General features: G+C 40.5%; 1 protein-coding gene across 6 annotated transcripts in view; it reads right to left on the bottom strand.

Moving 5' to 3' along the window:
• Positions 1 to 7,176, bottom strand: part of SEC61A2 (SEC61 translocon subunit alpha 2) — a 42,720-nt gene extending 35,544 nt beyond the window's left edge. For 4 of the 6 annotated variants that reach the window (XR_004902778.1, XR_004902779.1, XM_036024277.1 and 1 more), the window contains exons 1-3: positions 7,040 to 7,046; positions 4,945 to 5,012; positions 3,478 to 3,543 (exon numbers count right to left, since the gene is read on the bottom strand). Coding sequence is in view for 4 of the 6 variants with exons in the window: in XM_036024277.1 (XP_035880170.1) it covers positions 3,478 to 3,543; positions 4,945 to 5,012; positions 7,040 to 7,046 (141 nt within the window). In the remaining 2 variants the exon portion in view is untranslated. Of the gene's footprint in view, positions 1 to 3,477; positions 3,544 to 4,944; positions 5,013 to 7,039 lie in introns of all 6 variants that reach the window. The other 2 variants (XM_028505340.1, XM_028505342.2) reach the window with 2 other exon arrangements.
• Positions 7,177 to 13,020: the final 5,844 nt, after the last annotated feature.

Below are 13,020 nucleotides of genomic sequence, written 5' to 3'. Positions count from 1 at the left end.
AAATTCTCAGGCGGGAAACAAAAACCATGAGCCATCAAAGAATAAGAAAACCTAAACTTCACTGAATTAAAAACTTCTGCTCTTCAAAAGCTATTAAGAAAATGAAAAGGTAAACCATGGACTAGGAGAAAATATTTAAGCCCTGGTTGGTGTGGCTCAGTGGACTGGGAGCTGTCCTGCAAACCAAAAGGTCACTGGTTCAATTCCCAGTCAGGGCACATGCCTGAGCTGCAGGCTGGTTTCCTGGGGCGGGGCGGGGTGGGGCGGGGCGGGAGTGTGAAAGGCAACAGATCAGCATGTCTCTTCCTCTCTTTCTCCTTCCCTTCCCCTCTCCCTGAGAAATAAATAAAATCTTTAAAATGTTTTTTAATTAAAAAAAAGAAAATAGTCACAGTACATATATCTGACAAAGGACTTATTTGTACAAAGAAAATATTAAAAATCCATATAATTCAATAATGGAACAATAATCCAATTTTTTCAGTTGGGCAAGAGATTCGAAAAAAAACATTTCGCAAAAGATAAGTACCTAATAAGTACAACAAGAAGTTTCCTCAGCATCATTTACCAGGGAAATCTAAGTTACAACTTCAATGTCATCTATCAGAGTAATGCAAATTAAAACCACGCCCACTGGAAGGGCTAATATTAAACAGATCAACAATAGCAAGAGTAAATAAGGATGCAGAGCACCTGGAACTCCTACACATGGCTAGTGGGAATATAAAATGGGAAGACCACTTGGGAAAGAGTGTGACAGTTTCTTACAAAGTTGAACATATACTTGGCATACAATCCTGCAAATCTTCTAGGTATTCACCCAAGAGAAATGTACGTATGTGTACAAAAAGTCTTGTTCATGAATGTTTACAGAAACTATTTGCAATGGCCAAAATTTGGAAACAACACAAATGTCCAACAAGTCACTAGGTGACCAAATTGTGATACAGTATATAGCAGAACACTTCTAAGAAATAAAAAGGGATAAATCACTGCTATACCAATAACATGAATGAATCTCAGAAAGCTGATGAAATTAGGTACTAAGGAGTAATACTGGATACCATTTATACCAAACTCAAGAGAAGATGAATCACCCCTTACTGCCTAACAGGCATGCCGAGACAAGAAAAAATGGCCCAAATGAAAGAACAGATCAAAGCTCCAGAAAAAATGCAACTAAGCAATAAAGAGATAGCCAACCTATCAGATGCACAGTTCAAACTACTGGTAATCAGGATGCTCACAGAAATGGTTGAATATGGTCGCAAATTAGATGAAAAAATGAAGATTATGCTAAGTGAAATAAAGGAAAATGTACAGGGAACCAACAGTGAAGGGAAGGAAACAAGGACTCAAATCAACTGTGTGGACCAGAGGAAGAAAGAAACATTCAACCAGAACAGAATGAAGAAACAAGAATCCAAAAAAATGAGGAGAGGCTTAGGAACCTCCAGGACATCTTTAAATATTCCAATATCCAAATCATACGGGTACCAGAAGGAGAAGAAGAGCAACAAATTGAAAACTTATTTGAAAAAATAATGAAGGAGAACTTCCCCAATCTGGCAAAGGAAACAGACTTCTAGGAAGGCCAGGAAGCTCAGAGTCCCAAAGAAGTTGGACCCAAGGAGGAATACACCCAGGCACATCATAATTACATCACCCAAGATTAAAGATGAGGAGAGACTCTTAAAAGCAGCAAGAGAAAAGGAGACAGTTACCTACAAAGGAGTGCCCATAAGACTGTCAGCTGATTTCTCAAAAGAAACCTTGCAGGCAAGAAGGGGCTGGAAAGAAGTATTCCAAATCATGAAAGGCAAGGACTCACAACTTAGGTTACTCTCTCCAGCAAAGCTATCATTTAGAATGGAAGGGCAGATAAAATGCTTCCCAGATAAGGTCAATTTAAAGGAGTTCATCATCACCAAGCCCTTATTATACGAAATGTTAAAAGGACTTATCTAAAAAAAAAAAGAAGATATCGCTTCTCGGTCTTTTGGCTAAGATCAAGTGTAAAAAAAAGAAGATAAAAAATATGAACAGTAAAATGACAACTCACAGTTATTAACAACTGAACCTAAAACAAAAACAAACTAAGGAAACAACTAGAACAAGAACAGAACCACAGAAATGGAGATCACATGGAGGGTTATCAGCGGGGGAGTGGATGGGGAGAGAGGGGGAAAATGTACTGAAAATAAGTAGCATAAACGGTAGGTAGAAGATAGGGGGAGGGTAAGAATAGTATAGGAAATGGAGAAGCCAAAGAACTTATATATATGACCTATGCACATGAACTAAAAGGGCAGAATGCAGGTAGGAGGAACTGTGCAGGACGGAGGGGAATAAAAGGGGGGAAATGGGACAACTGTAATAGCATGATCAATAAAACATTTAAAAAAAGATGAACCAGATTACAAGAACAGAAAACAGACCAGTGGTTGTCTGATACTGGAGGCAAATACGAGCTGAGGATTTACTGACACAGGTTATAGGGGACTTTCTGGAGTGATGAAAATGTTCTATATCCATTGAGACAGGAATTATGCAGGTATATATGTTTGTCAAACATATATACCTTTTAAAAATGCACACTTACAAAAACCAGGTGTATTTTACCATACAAAAATATCTTCTTAAATCTCTTTTTTTTTTAAGGGGGGGAAGGGGAATTTCTAAGATGTTCAAAGTATATAGTGGGAATATAGATGATTATGCTTTTTCCTTTGCACTCTTCTGTATTTTTAAAAATTTCTCCCTAACTACCCAAATCAACTTTAAACTAAGTACAAATAAAATAATGATTAAATTGTTTCACTCTTCAAAAAATATTTTTAGCTTCTCCCAAAATTATAGACTTAATAGGTTTTACTGCTTCTTAATGCAATTGTTTAAAACTACTCCTGTGCATTTCAATAGCTTTTCAAAATCCTCAAAAAATTTTTCACCTAAATTATTTAATTCAATTGTTATAACAACCCTGTGACATGGGCAGATCATATTTTATAAACTTAATCTCTGAAGAAAAATTTTAAAGCATCACTGAATTTTATTAATTTATAAACACAGTATATCCCTGGGGTTCTAGAATTTAGCTTTTTGAGCTTTTTTTAAATTAATACATGTTATCTACAACATGGTAAGTGGCAAGCAAAATGGGACTATGTATTTCCAATATATATGTCAAAAGCTTAACACTTTTATATGTAAAAACCTGTCATAAATCAATAAGAAACCTCAAGAGAACAATGGGTAAATATCATTAACTGAAAACCAAAAGAGATAATGTTCAAACCCACTACTAAACCAGAAGAAATACAAAGTAGGACAAATAACTATTTTCACAATCAACTCATTAAAAAAGAATAATGCTAAAAATAATTCAGTAAATTTTTTAACTAAAATAAGTATCTCAAATTCTAACCAATCAAAACCTTAGAACAGTATAGGCATTTATTTAATATGGTTACATACCTGACAACATACTAAGAAAATGAAGAGTGTTATAGCAGTCCATAGTACCTTCTCTCTAAACTGGATCTTACAAGAAAATACAAAGAACAGTCAATCAAAATGAAGAAAAAGCAAATATAAAGCAAAACTCCCTATTAAAGCACAGCCACCATTCCCCATCATGACATGCTATTTTTAACTCTTAAAGTACTCTCACCCTTGCCCTGGCCGACATGGTTCAGTTGGTAGGAGTGTCATCCCATAGACCAAAAGGTCATGGGCTTACACGCAGGGTGCAAGTTTAATCCTGGGTTAGGGAGCACACTAAAAGGCAACCAATCAAGGTCCCTCTCCCCTCTCCCCTCCCCCCTCCCCCTCCCCCCCTCTCTCTCTTTTTCTGTCTGTCTGTCTGTCTGTCTCTCTCTCTCTCTTTTTCTGTCTCTCCATCTCTCTCTCCCTGCCCTACCTTCCCCTCTCTCTAAAAGCAATGGAAAATATGTCCTCCGGTGAGGACAAAAAAATAAGTACTCTTACCCTCGTTGGCAGCAGCTAAAGCACTAAAGTAAATAACTGAACTTTTCAAATATAACTTTCTTTACTTTTCTCAAGAATGTTGTAATTTAAATACAGGTAGTCCTCATCACACTATACCATGTTAACTAAAACTGAAAAGGATGCAAAGCAAGACACAATCCAACATGCATACATTTCAGTTAACCTAATACTGTGCAAGTCTAGGACTGAGTATAATATTACATGAACACCTATTTTTATAACCTCAAAGCAATAAAAGAACATATTTCTTAATAATAAAAAAGTTTAACAAAAGTTTTACTTATCTCTTTGTATGCCCCTGTGTCTGTCAGTTTCATAAGAAATCGAAAGTACAGTAGAAGAGGAATGTCTGAGAACTGGCCAGTTTGGGATTAATAAAATTTCTGGAATTTAAATACCTTATCACCAAAAGTACACAATGATGAAAGAACAAGTTGATGGAGTCACAACGTCTTCCAAATGCATTCCTGTGATTTTTCTTTGCATCGAATGAATCAAAAATGGAAGGTATATACTTTCACAGTTGCAATTCATTTATGTAAAACAGCTGTACTCATCAAAACAGACCCAGCAGACAGGGCCATTCATAGTGCTGTGGGTCACATCATCAGCAAGCACAGTACACACCCCATACTACGGGAATTATAAAGATCACTACAGACAGGGAAACACTATATCTTGTCTAACAGGCCAAATAAACACTTGGTTTGGAAATGTTAGAACTTAAAGAACAGTTATTTTTGAAACCATGAGATAAGCTATCCAGATTTAAACATGCCACTACTAGTTTTATTCACTTTGTGCCTCCTGCAAGGAAAAAGAACAGGTAGTATTTTCCAATTACAGCCACAACAGGGTTGAGTACAATAAATCCATCTTGCTGGTTTAGCAAAATGTTAGCTATCCTCTATATTACTAACACATTGTACTTACTTTTCTTTCAGGTTTCTGTATTTCTGGTAGAACTGCACAGAAAGGTTTGATAACTTCTAAAAATTTGACTGTGGGGGGAAAAAAAAGAATGCATATCCCTATTACAAAGTTTTTTTTAAAAAAGAAATGTTTCTTTTTACAGAATCAAATGCCAATGTTCTCTAACTTTTAATGGCAATCCATTCCATTCCTAACACCCAAAATTGATCATAATACTCTCCATTTCAAATACAGAAAGAGACCAAAAAAAAAAAAAAATCCCAAAATCCTAAAGGTTTAAGGGCTCAGTCAGTAAAAGACAAGTAATACAAGTATCCTTTTCATATGATTTTGCTTCCTCATACTTGTATCCAACCCTTTCATACAGAGAAAGGAATAATTAAATGAAAAAAAAGAGCAAATAAATGCAGCCTACATATGTACCTATGACATAATGAATTCAAGAAGAAAATAGGAGATATCAGAGGAGAAATAGAAGAGGAAAGTACAACAGGAAATGGGCTGAAACTGCAGAAATGACTTAAACTGAAAGATGCTGCAACTAGTAAGTGAGCAAGATCATGGAATCACCTTTATAGATAACTTTTATTTCATTTCATTCTCACTGTTCATTGCTTGGTTGCTCTCCCACATAATGGTCTGAAGTTAGTTGCTTATGTACAATGGATAGCCCAGAAAATGACAATTATATTTCATCAGACACCATTGTTTTCTCAGACACCTCTTTTGATATATAAAAGATAAACCAAGGTTCTTTAAGGAGAGACACCATCTTCTGGCGTGACTGAAGTCAAGCCCTGCCAAAATTACTGAAGGATGAAGATAATAATCTCTCAGACTTCAGTCTCAGCCAGCGTCTGCAATATGCAGAAACACAAGAGGCCACAACTAGCTATTAGTTATGATCACCTTCCCTACATACACTGGATTCTGTACCAGTATCATGAAACTGTTTTAAACCTGACAACTGCACTTCAGCAGTTAGCCAAAAGTCTATCTTTTTTATAAAACCTCTCAAAATGATGGCATTCACTGATTTCATAAAGAATTCTGAGATCTTCATGGGCAAATGTTTGTAACCCAAGTAAAATTCTGGACTATCTGTAAAGTAAATCTCAATTATAAAAGTGTTCATCTCTAATGTAAAACAAGTATCAATCACATCAGGAAACTTCCTACAATGCCCTTATCCCTTTCCTGTCTCACCTCAATCCAAGTCACCCTCCTCCCAGATTTCTGGCATTTCATGACCACCTCTGTTAGAATATTCATGTTCAAGAAATGCTTTCGTCTGCTACATGTCGACTCAGTGTTGCAGAATTTTACCCATTATACTGTAAATTAACGGCTGGGGTCTCCTCTCCTTCGTTTCTAGGTTCCCGCAAAAGTCCAATAGTTAGCCAATGGGTGCACAGCTTGTGTCTGCAGTTACCCACTCACCCTACAAATATCTGAATAGCTATGTAATATGTGTGATGCTAGCTAAGTGTTTAGGAGAGGGCCCTCAAAAGATCCCCGTAATATAAGGCCTTGTCCTTAAGGTGTAAACAACCTTACACACAGAATTTTCAGTAAACGCCACAGGATGCCTTAAATAAAATTTTTAGACAAAACGCTATGCTACCTAACACACTCCTTTCCGCCACGCATCACTTTTCTAAAATTAAACAAGTCAGGGAACTTTATTCATCACAACTATAATGCCCAAAAAGGGTGATGTGGGAATAAAAACACGAGCTTTCTAAACTCCTGAAAATTTCAAAGTGATCAAGGTCTTGCCCGGTTCTTTACCTCCCCGCCCCCAAAACCAGTGGCCTCCCTGCACCGTGCTCCACGCTTCTCTATCTAGGGAGACCAAACGCCGGGCCTGCAGGTCCCGGTCCCGGCAGCCGGCCCGGGTAAGGTCTCCAAAGGCTGGAGGAGCCTTGATGGAGGCCTCTAGCCCACGTCCTACGTAGGGGCCCGCGCCTCCCAGGTGAGAAGGCTGGGCGACCCCGAGCGGCCGCCGGCCCCACGGCATGCAGGCCGGCGCCCCTCGGCAACAGGCCCACTCCACACGCCACCCAGCGAGCCCGGCCACGACGCCACTACTCACTGCCCATGGCGGAGGCTGGGGCAGCCCACCGGGGCACAACCGCCTCGGCGTTGTCTTCGCTTGGGTCTCAGGGACCCGGCCTCAGCTCAAGCCCCGGACTGGATCTGGCTGGCTGCGCACAGGCTCCGCCCCATCACGTGGTCCGCGTGCCTGCTGGCGTAGCCCCGCCCCCGACGAGGCCAGGGTCGTTGGCAGCGGGTTCGGCGGACGTCCTCCTTGCTGCCGCCGCGGTCCAAGGGCGTACTCCAGCCAACCTGGGCTTTTGGGACTACTGCAAGTCCATGGCGGCTCAGCCCTTAACACTGAGAGCACGTGTCCGAGCTCAGTGTCAAGGAATGACGGTTTCCTTGACAACCACATGGGTCCCAGCAACTGGGGGTGGGGGGGACTGGGTGCGGGTCAGGATTCTGTCCGGAGGCCTGAACCTGAGCCGCCCCGAAAGCCAGCGTGACCCAAGCAGCTTTTTTAATTTGCTTCCATCATATCGGAACTTGGAAGTTTTTTAAAAATTTGTGACACTTCATAAGTACTAACTTGTGAAATCCCCACTCTCTACTACCTACGATCCTTCAGTTTCTCCAAAATACAGAGATCAGGATTTTGTCCTCTGGACTGGTCTGTTCTTACCGCTTCTTCAATGACAGGGTGTAACAGAAAGTTATACAAGTCTTAGAAATTAGCCAGCCCTCTCAATTTTAATCCCTTATTTACTTCTCTTTTTTTTTAAGATTGTATTTATTTTAGAGAAGGGAAGGAAGGAGGAAAGAGGGGAAGAAAAACATCGATGTGTGGTTGCCTCTTCCTGTGCCCCCAAATGGGGACCTGGCCCTCATTCCAGGCATGTTCCCTGACAGGGAATCCATCCGCCACCCTTTGATTCCAAACCCAGCATTCAATCCACTGAGCCGCACTAGCCAGGGCCTCTTTTCCACTTCTTAAAGGCTTTGGGGAAATAGCCTTTCTGAGCTACATGGGTAAAATAGGAGTAATAATAACCACTTTCTATAGGTGTGGAATCAAAGATCGATACATAGAAGGCCCTCATGTATTTTCCTTACTCAAATTATAAACCCCTGCAGTGTAACTGCTCTAATGTGCTGAAACAAGGTATTTCAAAGGTCACTGATGACCTATAATCACCAAATGCAGTGGTCTGTTGTAATGCTTAAATTCTGTGTGTGGGTGATTCTTTCCTCAAGGCAAATCTAGCCAGGGTCCTCTGAGCCCTTTCTGCACTAGGCTGTACATTAGCCCACAAAGACTTGAGCAAACACTAACATAGTTTCTAACAGCTCTGTCCCTAGGATCACCCTGCCCCCGCTTAAAATACATACCTGGGAAAGCTCAAGGCCACCAAAGAATTTACCTTTTGTTCCAGGCAACATCTGAAGATAGGGTCTCTGTCTGCCAGCCTTAGTTGGAGGGTGGAAGCCTAATTTCCTTCAGTTCCAGTTAACAAACCCAGATGTGTTTTATATGGACAAAATCCTCCTTCTTGTTTTTTGTAATTTTCAACTTCCTTGACTCTATGAACCCCACTCACCTCCTCTCTGTAACCCCATTCTACTTCTAAACTGCCCAATCACCTCTACAAATCAAAGCTGAGTTTAGTTCATGCTGGACTGTTTTCCCTACTGCAACAGTATATTACTGATTAAAATCTCTCCTGACCACTTTAACTAGTACCTGGCTTTACCTTTGAACATACCCACACATTTATATACATACATACACATAGATAGAGGGGAACCCCGGAAAACAGAATTCTTTTATTTATTAAAAATTGTGTATTCTTATGTTTAAACATCAGTCACCTTCAAAGTATTGATGCAATACACCTATCAAGATGTTCTTTCCCTGCTAAAAACAGTTTTTGAACTTTTTGATTTTGATGCCTTTTACTACTTCTGCCATTTTTTTTGTTTGTTTCACCTCTTCCAACATGGAAAACCATTTTACTTTGAGGATATTTTTCATGGTGGGGGCGGGGGGGGGGTGGTGAAGAGTCCCATGGGGCAAGATGGGTGACTAAGGAGGGTAGGGCACTGAGTGCTGAGCAGTTTTTGGTCACTTTTTTGGTCAAAAACTGCTCAGTACTCAGTGTGGTGTGGGAAAGGTGCATTATTATTTTTAAGTATATTTTATTGATTATGCTATTACAGTTGTCCCATTTTTTCCCCTTTATCCCCCTCCACCCTGCACCCTCCCTTCTACCAGCATTGCCCCCCTCCTAGTTCATGTCCATGGATCATACATATAAGTTTTTTGGCTTCTCCATTTCCTACACGATTCTTAACCTCCCCCTGACTATTTTGAACCTACCATTCATGCTTCTTATCCCCTGTAGCTTTTCCTTCATTCTCCCTCTGCCCCCTCCCGAATGAGAACCCTCCATGTGATCTCCATTTCTGATTCTGTTCCTGTTCTAATTGTTTCCTTAGTTTGTTTTTGTTTTTGTTTCTGTTTTTTTTAAGGTTCAGTTGTTGATAGTTGTGTTTGTTGTCATTTTACTGCTCATATTTTTTATCTCCTTTTTCTTAGATACGTCCCTTTAACATTTTGTATGATATAGGCTTGGTGATGATGAATTCCTTTTACTTGACCTTACCTGGGAAGCACTTTATCTGCCTTTCCATTCTGAATGATAACTTTGCTGGATAGAATAATCTTGGATGTAGGTCCTTGCTTTTCATGACTTTGAATACTTCTTTCCAGCCCCTTCTTGCCTGTAAGATTTCTTTGAGAAACTATCTCATAGTGTTATGGACACTCCTTTGTTGTGGAGGATACTGGCCAGCAGTATCCATCCCTGCTGCAGATGCTCGTTGAAACACGAGAAAAACATACACAGGGACAACCGAGTCCTGTGGGGAAATAGGGACGAAACGGCCACTCTCTCTAGTGGAGAGCGCCCTGAGTCCCCGCCTGAGTAGGCTTTTATTAAGAATACAGACACAGTTTGTGGATTACAGTCTGGCAGGGAAGATCAAAAGGAATAGGTAGCTTTCAAAGGTGCTGACAGAACTCCCACTGGTATTCTGGGCAGAGTTTGGGGTTTTATCACATAAAAGACTATAGGATCTAAAAGGCTAGTCTCATTTCCTGCCTGTGTCTTCATATTCTAATTCAATAGCATCCTCCAGCAAGCAGATCTCACAGGATCTTACATATTCTGTGTCCCAGGCCTGATTACCCTGGGGGTACGCCGACTCTGGTCTGGACTGTACCGCCCCTGTTATTTCTGCAGGCCTGAGTCAGGCAGAAGAGACAAAGGCAGCCAGGAGACTTGGATTTCTCACAACTAAGAACAAGGACTCAGGCTTTGACAAAGCCGAGGGGGCAGGGGTCGATGTCCATCACCCCTTCATTTCCTGAGTCTCTTCCCTGAGGCCTCCACATGATCATGCCTGTCTTAGGCGATTCCCTCCTTGGGAAATCTTACCCGTCATTGGCTAACTGATCAAGCATTGGAGGCCAGGCACAGAACAGGCAGCGTTTATGCCAGGGAAGTAAGTTTTGTCTCCTTAGTGGCTCCTGGTTCGGAGGTCTCTCACTCAGCCTTAGCCATGGGGGGTTACAACTTCCTGTGACCAGGCAGGGCAGACTCCAACACTTTGTAAGTAACTGTCTTCTTTTCTTGCTGCTTTCAAGATTTTCCCCTTATCTTTAATCTTGGATAATGTAATTATGATGTGCTTTGGTGTGTGCTTCCTTGGGTCCAACTTCTTTGGAAGTCTCTGGGATTCCTGGACTTCCTGGAAGGCTATTTCCTTTGCCAGATTGAGGAAGTTCCCCTTTGCTATTTCTTCAAATAAATTTTCAATTTGTTGCTCTTCTTCTCCTTCTGGTCCCCCTATGATCCAGATGTTGGAGCGTTTAAAGTTGTCTCAGAGGTTCTTAAGCCTCTCCTCATTTTTCTGAATTCTGATTTCTTCATTCTGTTCCAGTTGAATGTTTATTTCTTCTGTTCCAAACCATTGATTTGAGTCCTTGTTTCCTTCCCTTCACTGTTGGTTCCCTGTATATGGTAGTTTGTTTTTTTTTTATTTCACTTTGCATAGCCTTCACTTTTTCTTCCATTTTGCATGCATACTCAAACATTTCTTTGAGCATCTTGATCACCAGTGTTTTGAACTCTGCATCTGATGGGTTGGCTCTTTCTTCATCGCTTAGTTCTATTTTCGGAGCTTTGATCTGTTCTTTCATTTGGGCCATATTTGTCTCAGTGCACCAGTCTGAATGAATGTTTCTTCTTTAACTCCTTGGTTGTTGGACTCTTCTATAGTTCAGTTGTCCGGCAGTTCTGGTATTTTTTGTTTTGAAATGTGTTGTCCTTCTTTTGGTTGTGTGAGGAGGCAAAGTGTATCTACCTATGCTTCTATCTTGGTGGGAAGTCAGGTACGTTATTATGAAACAGGCAAACGCGTTGAAGGAGCCTTCAAAAAAATTCACTGAAGCCAAACTCAGCCTCTCACAACAATACCAGTGAGTACAGATGGGTTCCTAGAAAACTAACCTAGCTGGAGCAACCTGTTCTACAAAGGGTCTGCCCTCTTGACAATAATTCCGGTCTTTGGGGGTCCCACCTCATGTCTGTGAACTCAGTTACTAATACTGCTGCCAAGACAAGACAACTGCAACCCACTGAGGTTTTAGTTAACATACCATTTATGCAAGAGATTACCAACTCTGGGTTATCTTCTGAAACCTTTTATCAGTTGTATTTTCTGGAGATACCTTTTGGTAAGATTAAGAAAGGATGGCATTGAGACTTTGACAGTGTGTGCCAGTGCCTAAGACAAGTGCCCCAAGGACAAGAGAAGAACACTTGTAAAAGAAATATTGCATCATTTATCTTTAAATGGCCCCCACCCTCCAGAAGATAATTCTGGGTTTTTTGAGTCCCGCCTTGTACATATGGCTTCTATGGGTCTCTGCTCCACTTGAGATCACCTGGGACAGTGCCAAGGCTGAATGATTGGCTTATCTGAAGTCTCTCTTAAACACAAATTTGGCATTTGGAGCTGGCTGTCAGCTAACACTTCAGGTAAAGCTGTCAGCTCCAACATTTCCATAGGCCTTCTCCATGTGGCCTGAACTTCCTCAAAATATGGCAGCTGGCTGCCAAGTCATGTCCTTGGCGGTGATGCAGCATCATTTTCAGTGCATTGTATTTATAGAGGCAGTAACAGAGGCCTGCTCAGTTTCAAGAGGGAAAGGAAATAGACCCAACTCCAGGTGTGGGCGTGGCAAGTTTCTGGAAGAGCAGATGGGACACAAAATACTGCTCTAGCCTCTTTTGGAAAATGAAATCTGCTATAGTCAAAATCTCATATCCTATGACTTTATTCTTACCTCGTTATACTTTGTATTAGTCATTTTCACACTTGTCTAATCTCACTACTACACCATAAACTTCTAGTTGGCAGAGAGGTTCTTCCTTAAATTTTGTATCATCTACAGTAACCTGCAAATGGTTGACTTAAATATAATTTTGACACTAATTTCATGAATATAACATCCTTTCAACAAAGATGCACTAAATTGAAAATCTAACTGACAAAAGAAAAAGAGTAGCCTGCACCCCTCTTTACTGTCTATTTCTGGAACAGCTCCATGTTTCAAGTGAGAGCAAGGAATAATCTTTGACACTCTAGATAACTTTTATTAATTACCTTTCCAGTCTTTCTACTACTACATGCTACTCATGACTTTTCCTTGTATAACCACATATGCCACCTAATCTGCATTCATTAGGAATAGCACTCTTCCTTGACCTTCTCGACACTGCTTTAGTCCATCCAACAAAAACATTTCTCTCTCTCCAAGTAGATTGCCTTGTCTTCTCAAATTAATTGTTAGTGCATTAACTGTTAGTCCATTTTACCTTTTACTCCCATGTATCTCTAACATCCAGAACAATGTCATATATGCAGTAAGGTATCCAATAAACTATTGAGGAAATACTATTTACTCTCATA

The sequence above is a fragment of the Phyllostomus discolor genome, chromosome 1, assembly GCF_004126475.2.
Source record: "Phyllostomus discolor isolate MPI-MPIP mPhyDis1 chromosome 1, mPhyDis1.pri.v3, whole genome shotgun sequence".
NCBI lineage: Eukaryota > Metazoa > Chordata > Mammalia > Chiroptera > Phyllostomidae > Phyllostomus > Phyllostomus discolor.
Note: the sequence above shows the minus strand (reverse complement) of the source record. Positions and strands in the feature narration are given on the sequence as shown.